Source organism: Lipotes vexillifer, unplaced genomic scaffold (assembly GCF_000442215.2).
Source record: "Lipotes vexillifer unplaced genomic scaffold, Lipotes_vexillifer_v1.1 scaffold169, whole genome shotgun sequence".
Lineage (NCBI taxonomy): Eukaryota > Metazoa > Chordata > Mammalia > Artiodactyla > Lipotidae > Lipotes > Lipotes vexillifer.
In genome coordinates this window covers 614,081-627,706 of record NW_006793375.1, presented here as the reverse complement: position 1 = coordinate 627,706, position 13,626 = coordinate 614,081, and the positions used below count along the sequence as shown (strand labels likewise).

The following is a 13,626-nucleotide window of genomic DNA, read 5'->3' as shown; positions in this document are numbered from 1 at the left end:
TAGCATTAAAATCACGGCATTCTTTCTGTTGGATATGTACAAAGGCATAACTGTTCTGGAAGGCAATTTGGCAACATGTATGGACAGCTTTCACAGCGTTTATACTCTTTGTCTCAGTAATCCTGTCTCTAGGGAACTAACCTAGGAAGTTCTCAGAAATTAGGTCGAAGAATTATGGTTAAAATGATTTTTATTATTATCTTTCAATTGAAATAATTTGATATATTGTGTAAATTTAAGGTGTACAACGTGTAAAATGATTTTTTTTTTTTTTTTGCGGTACGCGGGCCTCTCACTGCTGTGGCCTCTCCCGTTGCGGAGCACAGGCTCCGGACGAGCAGGCCCAGCGGCCATGGCTCACAGGCCCAGCCACTCCGCGGCATGTGGGATCTTCCCGGACTGGGGCACGAACCCGTGTCTCCTGCATCGGCAGGCGGACTCTCAACTGCTGCGCCACCAGGGAAGCCCTAAAATGACTTTTAATAGAGGGAAAAGTGGAAACAACCACCAGAATGGTTAAATAAATAATGATGCCTTTGTGGAATGGAAAATCTAAATAAATTCGATCTATAAAGAATTTTTATTGTTATTCTTGATAATTTAATAGTGAAAAAGTAAAATATATAAACCACTTATATGGTATAATCTTAATGAGGAAATACATTAAAATGTTAACAGTAGACGGGGTGAGATTATGTGTGAAGTTTTTTGTCTTTATTCTTTATGTTCCAAGTATAAACACAAACGATAATGACCTTCTCTTTGCTAAAAACTGTTCAACTCAAGACAACAACGCTTGATTGATCTCCTTCAATGGGCAAGGCCCTGGCATTAGGCTCATTAGAAGACACAAACAATAAAGCAGACATGAAGCTGTGTGATTTTGGAACCAAAAAGGCCCACATGTGACCCAACAGCCGATGGGTAGGGGGGGCCTTGGCTTCATAGTCTGTATGGGAATCTAAACTTTCAGAATGTTCTGGAAATGAAGAGGGGCAGCAGAAGGTGTCTGCGATTCAGCAAACTCTTCTGGGAACCAGTGTCTCTGGAGCTCACCAAGACTTCTTTGGAGATAAGGCCCATATCAGTCAAACTAAGTTTGTATAATTGGCGGATATTTAATGAATCACTTTTTAGTGACACAGAAAACTTCCTTTCCTCTTAAAGACCAGTCAAGTTTGTTTTTCCTCCTATGTCAGCCTTGGGGATATGCAACTGGATATAACAGACACTATGGATATTTTCTTTGACCTTTAAAGGCTTAATGTCAGTCAATATTGCTATTGGTGAGTATGGCATTCTCAAGGAGAATGAACATATACTAAAACAGTGTAGACTGGCAAGCACAGTTAACATCTGCTGAATGAAGAATGAATGGATAGAACACCAGGCTGGAAACATTAGGAGTTCTCAGTTCCAACCTTAGTTGTCACTGACTGTCTTTGTGACTTTGAACAAATCATTTACCCAAGCCTCAGTTTCCTCACCTACAACATGGAACTATCACAATACCTGTCCTGGCAGTCCCATAGGTTTGTTGTAAACATAACATTAGGAGAGATGGTGGGTGTGAAAACACCGTAGATAGGCTATGGAGCTACATAAAGATGGGCCTCTGCTGCTGCTCAACTGCAAAGTGGGGCTACAACAGCTGCAGGAGTTTAGGGGCCCTTGCAGCTTCACGTTTTCATTCTGCTATGGACTTTTCCCAGGAGTATGTTACGTAGGTGAAGATGTTCATTGCATTGCTGCTTACAGATTTAAAACTGTTAACAAGCAGTGCATAAATAGCAAACCATGGTGCAACCATCTGAAGAAATTTTACACAGCCAATAGATGTATGATTATGGATCCTACCCAGAAATGTAGGCTATTAGCTGAATAAAGAAAAATACACAATTATAACGATAATATTATTTAATCAATCAATGGAAGGGAACATAGAGAATTTAACCAATTATACCAAGATGGTAAAAAAAGGTTATTTAAAAACTATTTTAGACTCTTGTAATATTTTTAACAATAATGATTTTTAATATGCAAATATATTCTAATGATATCCTTTTTTTTACTATTCACAGAGATTACTGACTACTTAGCAATGACTAACTTTATATTTTTTTTAACATCTTTATTGGAGTATAATTGCTTTACAATGGTGTATTAGTTTCTGCTTTATAACAAAGTGAATCAGCTATACATATACATATGTCCCCATATCCCCTCCTTCTTGGGTCTCCCTCCCACCCACCCTCCCTATCCCACCCCTCCAGGTGGTCACAAAGCACCGAGCTGACCTCCCTGTGCGATGCGGCTGCTTCCCACTAGCTATCTATTTTACGTTTGGTAGTGTATACATGTCCGTGCCACTCTCTCACTTCGTCCCAGCTTACCCTTCCCCCTCCCCATGTCTGCAAGCCCATTCTCTACATTTGAGTCTTTATTCCTGTCCTGCCCCTAGGTTCCTCAGAACCATTTTTTTTTTTTTAGATTCCATGTATATGTGTTAGCTTACCGTATTTGTTTTTCTCTTTCTGACTTACTTCACTCTGTATGACAGACTCTAGGTCCATCGCAATGACTAACTTTAGAAAGAGTTATGGCAACCAGTTGATAATTCCACATCTTATTGCTTAATGGAAAACTCAGGTCATCTCTACTTTTTATATCTCTCAGCAAGATCAATACCATACTTATTCAAGATACTTGATGCCACTGACATTGTAAACTACTTTTCCATGAAAAGACAGCTACATAAGAAATAAATTTAAATTAGCTTGAAATTTTTCTCATTTACATGTTTTCACAAGACAAGGAGAGAAGGATGGCATAAAAAGAAATGAGGTTGAGGATTTAGATTTGGTTTTCAAGGTGTCTTCTTCCTACCTGGTTCTGCATTTCTTTGGTAACATCTATGCTTGGTCTCTCTCCAAAGGGGACTGTCAAAGGGTACAGATTTGTCCAAAATCTCCCCCACATATCACCTATTTAAAAAAAAAGATTTCGTTAACACGTGACAAGGACAACAGAAGTATAGACCTGATTTTACATAGTGCACGAGGTGGGATTGGTAAACAGGACACAGAGTATTCTAGATTTAATCTAGTTTCTGTGCTTCCTTTTCACTACCTCTTTTCCTCTTCCCTTATTTTATATTTTCAACATTCCCTTCTTTTTTTTACCGCCTCTAAAAGGTTAACATGGCAGGAGATGATGTGGCTAGGCAAAGCTTGTTAGGGAATCATCCCTGTTTCTCACATTTCAAATTATAATTCAAAGGCACGATGTATTAAATATACGGGACATCATAGCTACTATAGATTAGAAATAGATTTATATAGTCCCTCATCCATGGTACAAAATACTACAAATTAGACTATTAGTAATCTATGATATTGGATTCAAGAGAGATCATATAGACAGACTTGTGGTTGCCAAGGGGGATGGAGGGGGAGGCAGGGATGGATTGGGAGTTTGGGGTTAGCAAATACAAAGTATTATATATAGAATGGATAAATAACAAGGTCCTACTGTATAGCACAGGGAACTATATTCAATATCCTGTGATAAACCATAACGGTAAAAAAAAAAAAGAGAGAGAGATCATATAGGATCATCATTCAGGAATCCCTGCTAACTAACCAGTAACTAAGTTCCACTTTTATTACTATACTATAGGAATCCACTTAACTGGGTGATTTTTCAAACATCTCAAACAAATGTTAAATTGAATTCCAAGGCCAGAAACCCTAAAAGGAAAAAATGGATCTAGAAAAAAATCAATCTCATAATAGGACCAGAATCCTGGCACCAAAGGAATGGGGAAAAATAACTACATAAAGAATATGTCAATGAACTAATGTTTTAAAAGATAAAATTCAGTAGAGATCAATGTAAAGTTCTATGGTTCAATTTTAAAGAAACATCTATCTCTTATAGAAATATGTGATATGTGACATCAGGCTGAAACATACCCACATGTAAAAGACCAAAAGGGACCCAACAAACAGTATGATGTGGCTTCCAAAACACAAATGTGACTGTAGGGTAAGCGAGTAGAATTACAGAGTCTAGAACAAAGGAAACCATAGCACCATTTTTACTCCATGTTGGTCAAACTTCATCTGGAGTAACTGTTCAGTTCTGAGCGTGATATTTGAAGAGGGACATCAACAAAGGATAGCTTGTCCAAAGGAGAACAAGTAGAAAAGTGAGATTTTAAAGAACGGTTGAAAAATCTATGTAGGATATTTAACATAAAAGAAGAAAATGGTGTATACGTGATGATAACAGTAATACTCACTGAAATATACTGAGTACGTACTCTTGTGCCAGGTACTATGCTATGCCTCGACAGTGGTTGTTTATAAATCTCTAGAAGGCCATCTTGTGGAAGAAGAATGGACATATTCTGGGTAACCTCATAGCATGGAATTAGGCAAAATGAATGGAAGGCATTAGAGGGGTGTTGATTCACCTCCACATAAGGTAGGACTTTAGGTTAGTTTACTTTGGAAGGAAGAAGGAGCCACCTGACAACAGACAGGTTTAAGCAGAAAGTGAACTACCAAAGAACACCTGCCAAAGGCACCGTAGAGAGTATTCATATATTGCTTTAGAGGAAAAAGTCCCCACCGATCCTTTTCCAGATTCCCCCCTACCAAGAGAGAGGCTTGGCTGTGGAGAATCAGCTGTCAGCAACTTAGCTTGACTATAGTAGGCATGCTATGTATGCAGGACATGAACTTTTCAAACACATATTTTATTTGGCCTCAGCTTCTGGGGTGAGGGAGACGGGAGGGAGGATGGCCACTCCCTGGTGGGGAATAAGGAGGTTGAAGAAAGGGCCCCGGGTCTTGCATGGTCTACAAAAGCTCTATGGCAGGATCCGAAGTTCCTGGAAGACTGATTCTCCTCCTAAGCTAGGCATCTTCCTTCATGATGAAGACTTCATTCATTACTCACATGATTCCAAACCAAGTACTTTCCAGCAAAAGAAATTGTTGCAGTTGAACAATGAACTTAACAAAGCTTTCACTCAGGCTATACCTTAATTCTAGAAAGTCTCTCTCTCACCCCTGACTGCCCCTAGCCAACCAAGCTTCTTTCCTCTGAATAAGATGCTAAAATCCCACCTCGAGGATTAGCCAACCAAGTTGATTAATAAAACTTATTTTCCCCATTTCCACTCTCATTTCTCTAGTTATCTTAAATAACCCCTTTATCCTATGGATTGTGGCCAACAGAATAACTCTTTATGTATAAAGTAATGCAACAGAGAACAATTTAAAATGACTTCTCTGTTGAAGATAGTGCTTTCAAACTTTGATTTCTATAATGTTACTAACTTCATTCACAGAATTTTTCAAAAGTTGGGCCTCACTCCAAAGAAACCACTTTATTGGTGGAAATGACAAAGAGCAAAGTACACAAAGAATTCCTGGAGTTTCTCACCAAGCAAATGGGCAGGGAGGCATCCAGTCGGACTGATACGGGAAGGGTAGGCATCCATCAACTTTGCCCTCACATAAGCGTGAAGTTGTTCATACAATGGTTTAATCTGAAAAGCTCAGGAAGAGAGTTTAAGACCAAGAATAGCCTATTTCCAATCCCCAACACTAAAAATAGGAGCCTCTTTAGACAAGTAGAATTTCCCTAAGTCCTAATTTCTTCTCCTCTGAAATATTCTGGAGAGTTTGAAAGCATTCATTCTTCCCAGATATCGATGATGACTAGTTCCACTGCATAAAGCAATGAACACACCTGGAGGGACACAGATCCCAAAAGGAAGGCAGATGCAAAAAAAAATTCATTGCTAAGATGCTACCTACTTCTTTCATTTTTAAACTGAAGTATCATTTACATATAAAATTCACCCATTTTAAAATACATAGTTTCGTGAGTTTTAATAAAAGTATACTGTTGGACAACCATCACTACCGCTCAGTTTTAGAACATTTCCAACATTCCCCAGTTTCCTTGCACCCATTTGCAGTCAACTCCATTCCCACCCCCAGCCCCAGCTGATCACTGAACTGATTTCTTTCTCTATCGTTTTGCCTATTCTGCACATTTCATATAAATGAAACCACACAATATGTGACCTTTCATGTCTGGCTTCTTTCACCTGGTTTAACGTTTTTTAGGTTAATCCATGTTGTTGCATGTATCAGTGTTCATTCCTTTTTATTACTGAGTAGCATTTCATTGTATGAATACATCAGAGTCTGCTTCATTTAGTATCTTAAGGATAAGATTCACCAGTTGAAGGATGACTAGGTTGTCTCCAGTTTGGGGCTATTATGAGTAATATCTCTATAAACATTTGTGCATAAGTCTTTGTATGGCTATATGTTTTCATTTCTTTCACACAGATCGCTAAGAGTGAAATACCTTAGTCATATGGTAAGTATGTGCTTAACTCTCTAAGAAACTGCCAAACCATTTTCCAAAATGGCTGTACCATTTTACATTTCTGTCCGTAGCACTTAGTGCCGTCAGTCTTTTTTTTTTTTTTTTCTTTTTTCTTATTTTGGCTGCGCCGGGTCTTAGTTGTGGCACGCGGGATCTTGAGTTGCAGCATGCAGACTCCTAAGTGCGGCATGCATGCAGGATCTAGTTCCCCGACCAGGGAGCGAACCCCGGCCCCCTGCATTGGGAGCGCAGAGTCTTACCCACTGGACCACCAGGGAAGTCCCTGTCAGTCTGTTTTAATCACAGCCATTCTGGTGGGAATGTAGTGGGTTTTTTTTTTTAATTGAAGTATAGTTGATTTACACTGTTGTGTTAGTTTCGGGTGTACAGCAAAGTGATTCAGGTGTGTGTGTGTGTGTGTGTGTGTGTGTGTGTGCGTACATGCACATATACATACATATATTATTTTTCAGATTCTTTTCCATTATAGGTTATTATAAGATATTGAATATAGTTCCCTGTGCTATACAGTAGAGCCCTGTTGTTTATCTATTTTATATATAGTAGTGTGTATCTGTTAATCTCAAACTCTTAATTTATCCCTCCCCCACTTCCCCTCTGGTAACCGTAAGTTTGTTTTCTATGTCTGCGAGTCTGTTTCTGTTTTGTAGATAAGTTCATTTGTGTCATCTTTTTAGATTCCACATATAAGTGATATCATATGATATTTGTCTTTCTCTGTCTGACTTCACTTAGTATGATAATCTCTAGGTCCATCCATGTTGCTGCAAATGGCATTATTTCGTTCATTTTTATGCCTGAGTAATATTCCATTGTGTATATATATGTACCACATCTTCTTTTTCCATTCATCTGTCAATGGACACAGGCTGCTTCCATGTCTTGGGTATTGTAAGCAGTGCTGCTATGAACATTGGGGTGCGTGTATCCTTTCAAATCAGTGTTTTCCTCTTTTCTGGATATATGCCCAGGAGTGGGAGTGCTGGATCATATGGTAACTCTATTTGTGGTGGTTCTTAATCCTGGTTTTAATGTGCATTTCCCTAATAACGTTTTATTTGCTTATTTGCCATTTGTGGAATTTCTTTGATGATGTACTTACTCACATCTCTTGCCCATTTCTTTTTCGGGGGGGTTGTTTGTCCTACTTCCATTTTTGATAGCTCTGCCCAGCTATGGCTGTGACAGAACAGCTTCACATAAGAAGCTGGAAGGCATGGGGATGTGGGGGTCAAAATGAAGGAAGAGGGAGACATTGAGAGGTGTCTATGGGGCACTTCTAATAGGACTCTCCCCTCCCTAGAACATCTTCCTTAGCCAAAGATAAGGAAACAACAGCATCAAGTGTCCTGAGGAAGGAAGAAAAGCCTATGGCTCTGCTAACAAAGGAAGACAGCACAGGCCCCACATAGCTCCTGAAACCCATGCCTTCTTATAATGTAAAAGACCACTCCTTCCTATAGTCTTTCCTTCTCCTAATCTTCCTGTTGGTAATTGCTGGTCAATTGCTAAAAGGGAGAGAAAAGCAGAGCAATTCCGATCATCTGTAGCAGTTGCCCTGTGATTCTTTACAATCTTTCCAAGCTCTAATATTCCATAACTCGGAGGCCTGGGAACGACCAGCCAGTGTGTTAAGAGCAAGCCAGAATGCTTTTGGTCCCTGTCCCTTCTTCCTGCATGCTGCCCTACGTCTGTCTCTGCAGACAGTTCCTTGTTACCTCTGCAAAGGTACGTTCCACATCTGTGATCAGCTGGTCGCGGCTGTAGTCATAGTCACCTGCCCCCATCACTTCATAATCCCCTCTCCAATAGTCCCCATAGTCCTCATAATCTGTTTTTAAAAAGAAGAAAAATGAGAACATCTGGAAAGAAAGAGATAAAGCACAATATACATAGAATAGCTTTCCTGGGAGGTTAAAAACTCCAAAAACCTGTCACACTTTTATTGCCCTTCTAAATATCAACTCAAAGGGATGCAAATAAATAATAACACTAGCTAATGTGTCCAAAATTTAATTCATTATCTCATCTACTAAGCACAAAAACTCTACAAGACAGACAGTATTATAATCCCCGTGGTGCAGGGTAACAGCCTGCTCTTGGCCGGTTAAACGATTCGTCCAAGGTCCCACAACTGTTGAGGAGCAGAGGCGCACTCCGAGTCTCCTAACCCCGGGTCTCTACTCTCTCCATAGGTCAATTTGCATCTTTAGCTTTAAAACGTGGGACTGGATCTTTAAATTCTCATTTTGCTCAGGGCCTTATATTTTCAAATCTAACCCAATTCATCTTGAACACGGCCACAGTGGGCCTGTGTTTGTTGGCAAATTGTATGTATGCTTCATGTAGTGTCTTGTTATCAGGAAATGCAAGCTTGTGTCAGGGTAATAGTTAATAAAGTTTGTAAATGTATTTTAGCAACTTTTATTTTTACATGCACATTGGCAATGGATGATCAGGAAGATGAGGAGACAAGTAAATATTTGGATGGAAGGATGTGGCAATGGGCTCCTGTCTCCAACTTGCCTGTGGCTTGAGAATATGAGTTTAAGTGTAGTGAAAGACATTTAGAAAGAACAGATGAAAAATGTTTTTCCTTCCTCAACCCCAGAGCATAAATTAATTCATAATGCCGTGGCTTCGGCTCATTATTCAGGCTGGAGGGTAAGTTAAGGGACATGGAAATTCCTCACCATGTTAAGATTTTGATGACCACGTGATTTGAGTTATAATTACAACTACAGAGAATAGTAGGTTTCCAGCCTAAACTACTCTGATTTGTTTCTTTCTGGGACACCACTCTGATGTGAACACACAAATGACCTTTGAGAATGAACTGTGGCCAGATGGGCGTTTAGGGGAGAGATGGTGTCTCTGACTCTCATCCTTTCTGGTAAATAGAATCGATCAATCCCCCAGACTACCTCAGGAACCCTCGGGGGCCTGAGCCCTTCCCAGGCAACTGATTTGTTTGACGCCTGGTAACTTAGTCTCACTCTTGAGCCCTTTCAACTGTACAATGTCAATTCACCTTTCCTTATTCCCTGGTGGTCTCCTCTTTGAGACACATAACCTAATTATTCAGCAGGTGATTGTTAAATTAGGAATACCCCTTATATCAAAGGGCAGGCTTGGTGATTCATGAGAAATAGCCCCAAAGCCCTGCAGAGAGCTTCAGAACTGCCACAGCCCAGCAAACTCACTGTTGGCTCTGGCCATCTCATTTTCCAGGACCACATACTCTTCATAAAATGGCCTCAGCTGCTTGCCGACCTCAGCCCTCCAGCCTTCCCAAGCCCAGAGTCTCCGATTGTAGTCTTTGCTGTTTTCCATTATGTCATCCAAACCTATTATCACAAAGTACCCAAAGGGAAATAAACATGCATTTGTAAAGTTTTTATTTGTAAAGACTTATACGAAATTTAAAGAATTAAAAGGCTGGCAGACATCAAGGTCATAAAGTTGTTCAATGAAATCTCATGATTCATTCATTTCCTCACCCTTATTATAGTATCAAAATATTTCTGCAGAGAAAATAAACCACTGAGATCATTGAACTATTAATTTAATTAGATTACTTGAGTGTGACAAAATTTACAGTGCAGTTTTGTTAAAACTTAAAAGAGCATCTGTGTGCTGAAACACAACACACATTTGGAATCTTCCCCTCTTTAGATGATCCATCTGAAAGGCACAATGTCGTCATCTAATGTTAATCTCATTTTTAAAGCTTGGAATAAAAAAAGGAAATTTTATAATCACTGCTCAAAATTAATAACCCACCTGGTTCAAGTACTAAGCACTCCTGTGTATGTGGGTCCAAAACTTTCCCACTACTGTAGATGGTGCTCATTGTACTTAGAATCGTGTTCAACTGCAAATTAAAGATAATAAACAATGTTAAAAGTGGAAGATGTACAAAAGAGAATGCTAATGTAGAGATGTCCTTTCAACCATGTGATTTTTTTATGCCTCAAAATACAGCAGTTCACATCTTCTTGGCTAAGTATCTTCTTTCATGTAGGGTTGGAACACCTCAGTTAAATTTTCCCACCATCGACCAGCAGAGACGGGCCTTATAAGCACACGATAAATATATGTGGAGAGACTGAAAAAAAAACCAGACCTACCAAAATCCCAAGAATGTTTCTCACCCACACACGCACAGAGCAGTGCATTTCTTGTTCCATTCAGCCTTCACTCGGTGCACATTTATTGAACATCTGCTATGTCCTACACTCTGACAATTAGGACATGAACAAGTCACTGGTCCTCAAGGACCCCACAATCATGTGACAGTGAGACAATCATGAAACCAATAATTGCATAATAGAGTGACAGGTACTATAACTGTGGCCAAAAAGTGATGTGGCAGCATGGGGGGGGGGGTGGATAAATTAATAACCTGGAGATTCAGGAATGGCTTCAAAGAGGGGGCACGAGAGAGCTGTGTCTTGGAAGAGAGGTAGGAATTGGTCAAGTAGAGAAGGGAAGTAGAGGACAGAGCTTACAAGACAGAAGAAGGTTGAGAAAGACAAGGCATTTTCAGGGAGTGGTGACATGAGAGAGAAAACTGGGGTAGTGGTGTTGACTGAGGGACACGGAGGATGGGAGAATAGAGAGGGACGTAGGGGCAGATCATGAGCAGCCTTCTATGCCTTACTGAAGAGTTTAACTTTTACCCTGTAGGTAAAGGAACATAAAGGTAATAGAGCAAAGCAGTGCTACTCAAAGTATGGTCCATGGACCAGGGCAAGTCAGCAAATAGTTTGTTTCTCGTCTATGAGAAGCACAGGAATTGAGAGAATAAATGTTTATAAACTTTTAAAAACGATTTGATATTTCCATGACAGCTAAGCATGTGATCGATGAAAGTAACCAAGCACTGATCTGCAATGGATTGGAAATAAAGAAAGATAGGGAAGAAGGGAGGGAGGAAGGGAGGGAGGAAGGGAGGAAGGGAGGGAGGGAAGGAGGGAGGGAGGGACTGGTTCTCTCCCATAGATGATTTAAGAATCACTGGATAAACGGCCCTGTTTCCCCTTCTCCTATTTCTCTCTTCCGTTATTCCTTCACTCTACTACAAGAGCCATTATCCTAAAACATGAAACAGATCTCATGCTTAAAACTTCAACAAGATACCACAGTCCAAAGGAATAAACCCAAGTCCCTCACCATGGCACAAAACCCCTCCTGGTCTCTTTCACTACCTGCTTTTTCCACCTCCCCTCCATTGAATTCATGCATCCTTGAGTCTCCCCTCCTCCCAAACACTTCAAGCTCTTCTTACACGCATTTCAGTGATTTTTAATCCTGACTGCACATCAGAATTTTCTGGGGATCTTTTAAAAATACAATGTCCAGTTTCCACCTAGACTAGACCAAGCTCTAGATTGTAACAGAGCAACGGGCAAGACGGTGTCCTTGTGGAAAAGATGGGGCAGGGTGAAACGGATAAAATAAAGTGGATTAATAACTATTTGAATAATGGGCCCCAAAGAATGCAGAATAATAAACAACAACTTGTAGGAAGACACAGGCCATATGGTTTTACCTTTGTCCTTATCGTGCATTTTTCTTTTTATAGATGCAGATAAGAACACAGTACCAGAGGGCAAGCATCTGAGAAAGACTTTGATGTTAAATAGGCAAATCTTTTAGATAAAAATATTTCAATAGATCGAATCAAGGGTCTGTAAATTAGGATTTACAGACCGAATCCTGTCTGCTGCCTGTTTTTGTAAAGTTTTATCGGAACACAGCCATGCCCATTTGTTTCTGTGTTAGCTGTGGCTGATTTCCCGCAACAAGAGCAGACTGACTCAGTGGGACAGAGACAGTATGGCCCACAAACCTAAAATATCTTCTATCGTTCCCTTTATAGAAAAGAAGTTTGCTGACTCCTGGGCTAGAGAGATAGGATGAAAGATTTTTATTTTAACAGGGGTGAATATAGGCTTTCTTGAATTTAGACAAACTACCTACATAAGAATAGAATTTTCAAAGGTATCATTTTTGGAGCAACACTGGTGGAAGAGATTTGGAGACTTTCTTGACAGTGATGTTGAGATGCATCAACCACGGAATTTGACTGTCAAGAAACCAAAGCAAGCAAACAGGAGCCTAATGTAATCCTGGACTGTCTTAGGAGACGTAAAGCACAGGAGGCAGGATGTCGTACCCCTGCTCACCTCCATGCAGACCCAAACCCACTCAGAGGGCTGTGTTCAGTCCAAGGATACTGACAAAATGAAGCCAGTGACTAGGACTGGTTAGGGAACTTGAAACCATCGTATAAGGAAAAATGGACAGAGTGAAGGATGTTTAGCCTAGAGAAGAAAAGACTCAACTAGTTAAAAAAAAATTACCTGCCTTCCTTTATTTAAAGACCATTATGGGAGAGAGCAATTTGGCTCGAGAAGGTGGTACAAAGTGGAGGCAAAGCACTTTATGCTCAATGGAAGGAGTATCTTGCCATCAGTTAGAGGGACCCACATATGGAACTGGCGTCTTGTAAAGAAGTGAGTCGCCCACCCCTGAGCTGGGGTAGTTTCGTCACTTGTTAAAGAAGTCGCAGAGAGACATGGACATATATATACTAACAAACGTAAGGTAGATAGCCAGTGGGAAGCAGCCGCATGGCACAGGGAAACCGGCTCGGTTCTTTGTGGCTGTCTGGAGGGGTGGGATAGGGAGGGTGGGAGGGAGGGAGACAAAGAGGGAAGGGATATGGGAACATATATATATGTATAACTGACTCACTCTGTTATAAGGCAGAAACTAACACACCATTGTAAAGCAATTATACCCCAATAAAGATGTTAAAAAAAAAAAAAAAAAAGAATCAAAAGGGTGGGGGAGGATCAGACGGCATGCAGGGCTTCGCAAGCTTAGCACCATTGACGCTTCGCACCAGACGACTCTTGTCTTTGGGGGCTTTCTTGCGCCTTGTAGGGTGTTTAGCAGCATGCCTACCCGCTAGATGCCAACAGCACCCCTCAACAGTTGTAAAAACCAAAAATATCTCCAGATATTGTCAAATGCCCCCTGGCGGGCAAAATCACCCCCGGTTGAGAAGCACGGACATGGACTAAGTGCCTGGTCCTCAGGAAGGTGACCTCTGTCACTGTGTCCATATACACCACAGCGCCCTCAGAATCGTGCTTTAACAATGTGTCCTAACATACCAGT

General features: G+C 40.4%; 1 protein-coding gene across 1 annotated transcript in view; it reads right to left on the bottom strand.

Annotated features, from left to right (window-relative positions):
• ACE2 (angiotensin converting enzyme 2) overlaps nt 1-13,626 on the bottom strand; it is a 52,989-nt gene that overhangs the window by 24,581 nt on the left and 14,782 nt on the right. Inside the window, exons 4-8 of the mRNA XM_007466327.1 lie at nt 10,219-10,309; nt 9,639-9,782; nt 8,154-8,266; nt 5,455-5,560; nt 2,887-2,984 (exon numbers count right to left, since the gene is read on the bottom strand). Coding sequence (XP_007466389.1) covers nt 2,887-2,984; nt 5,455-5,560; nt 8,154-8,266; nt 9,639-9,782; nt 10,219-10,309 — 552 coding nt within the window. The remainder of the gene's footprint in view (nt 1-2,886; nt 2,985-5,454; nt 5,561-8,153; nt 8,267-9,638; nt 9,783-10,218; nt 10,310-13,626) is intronic.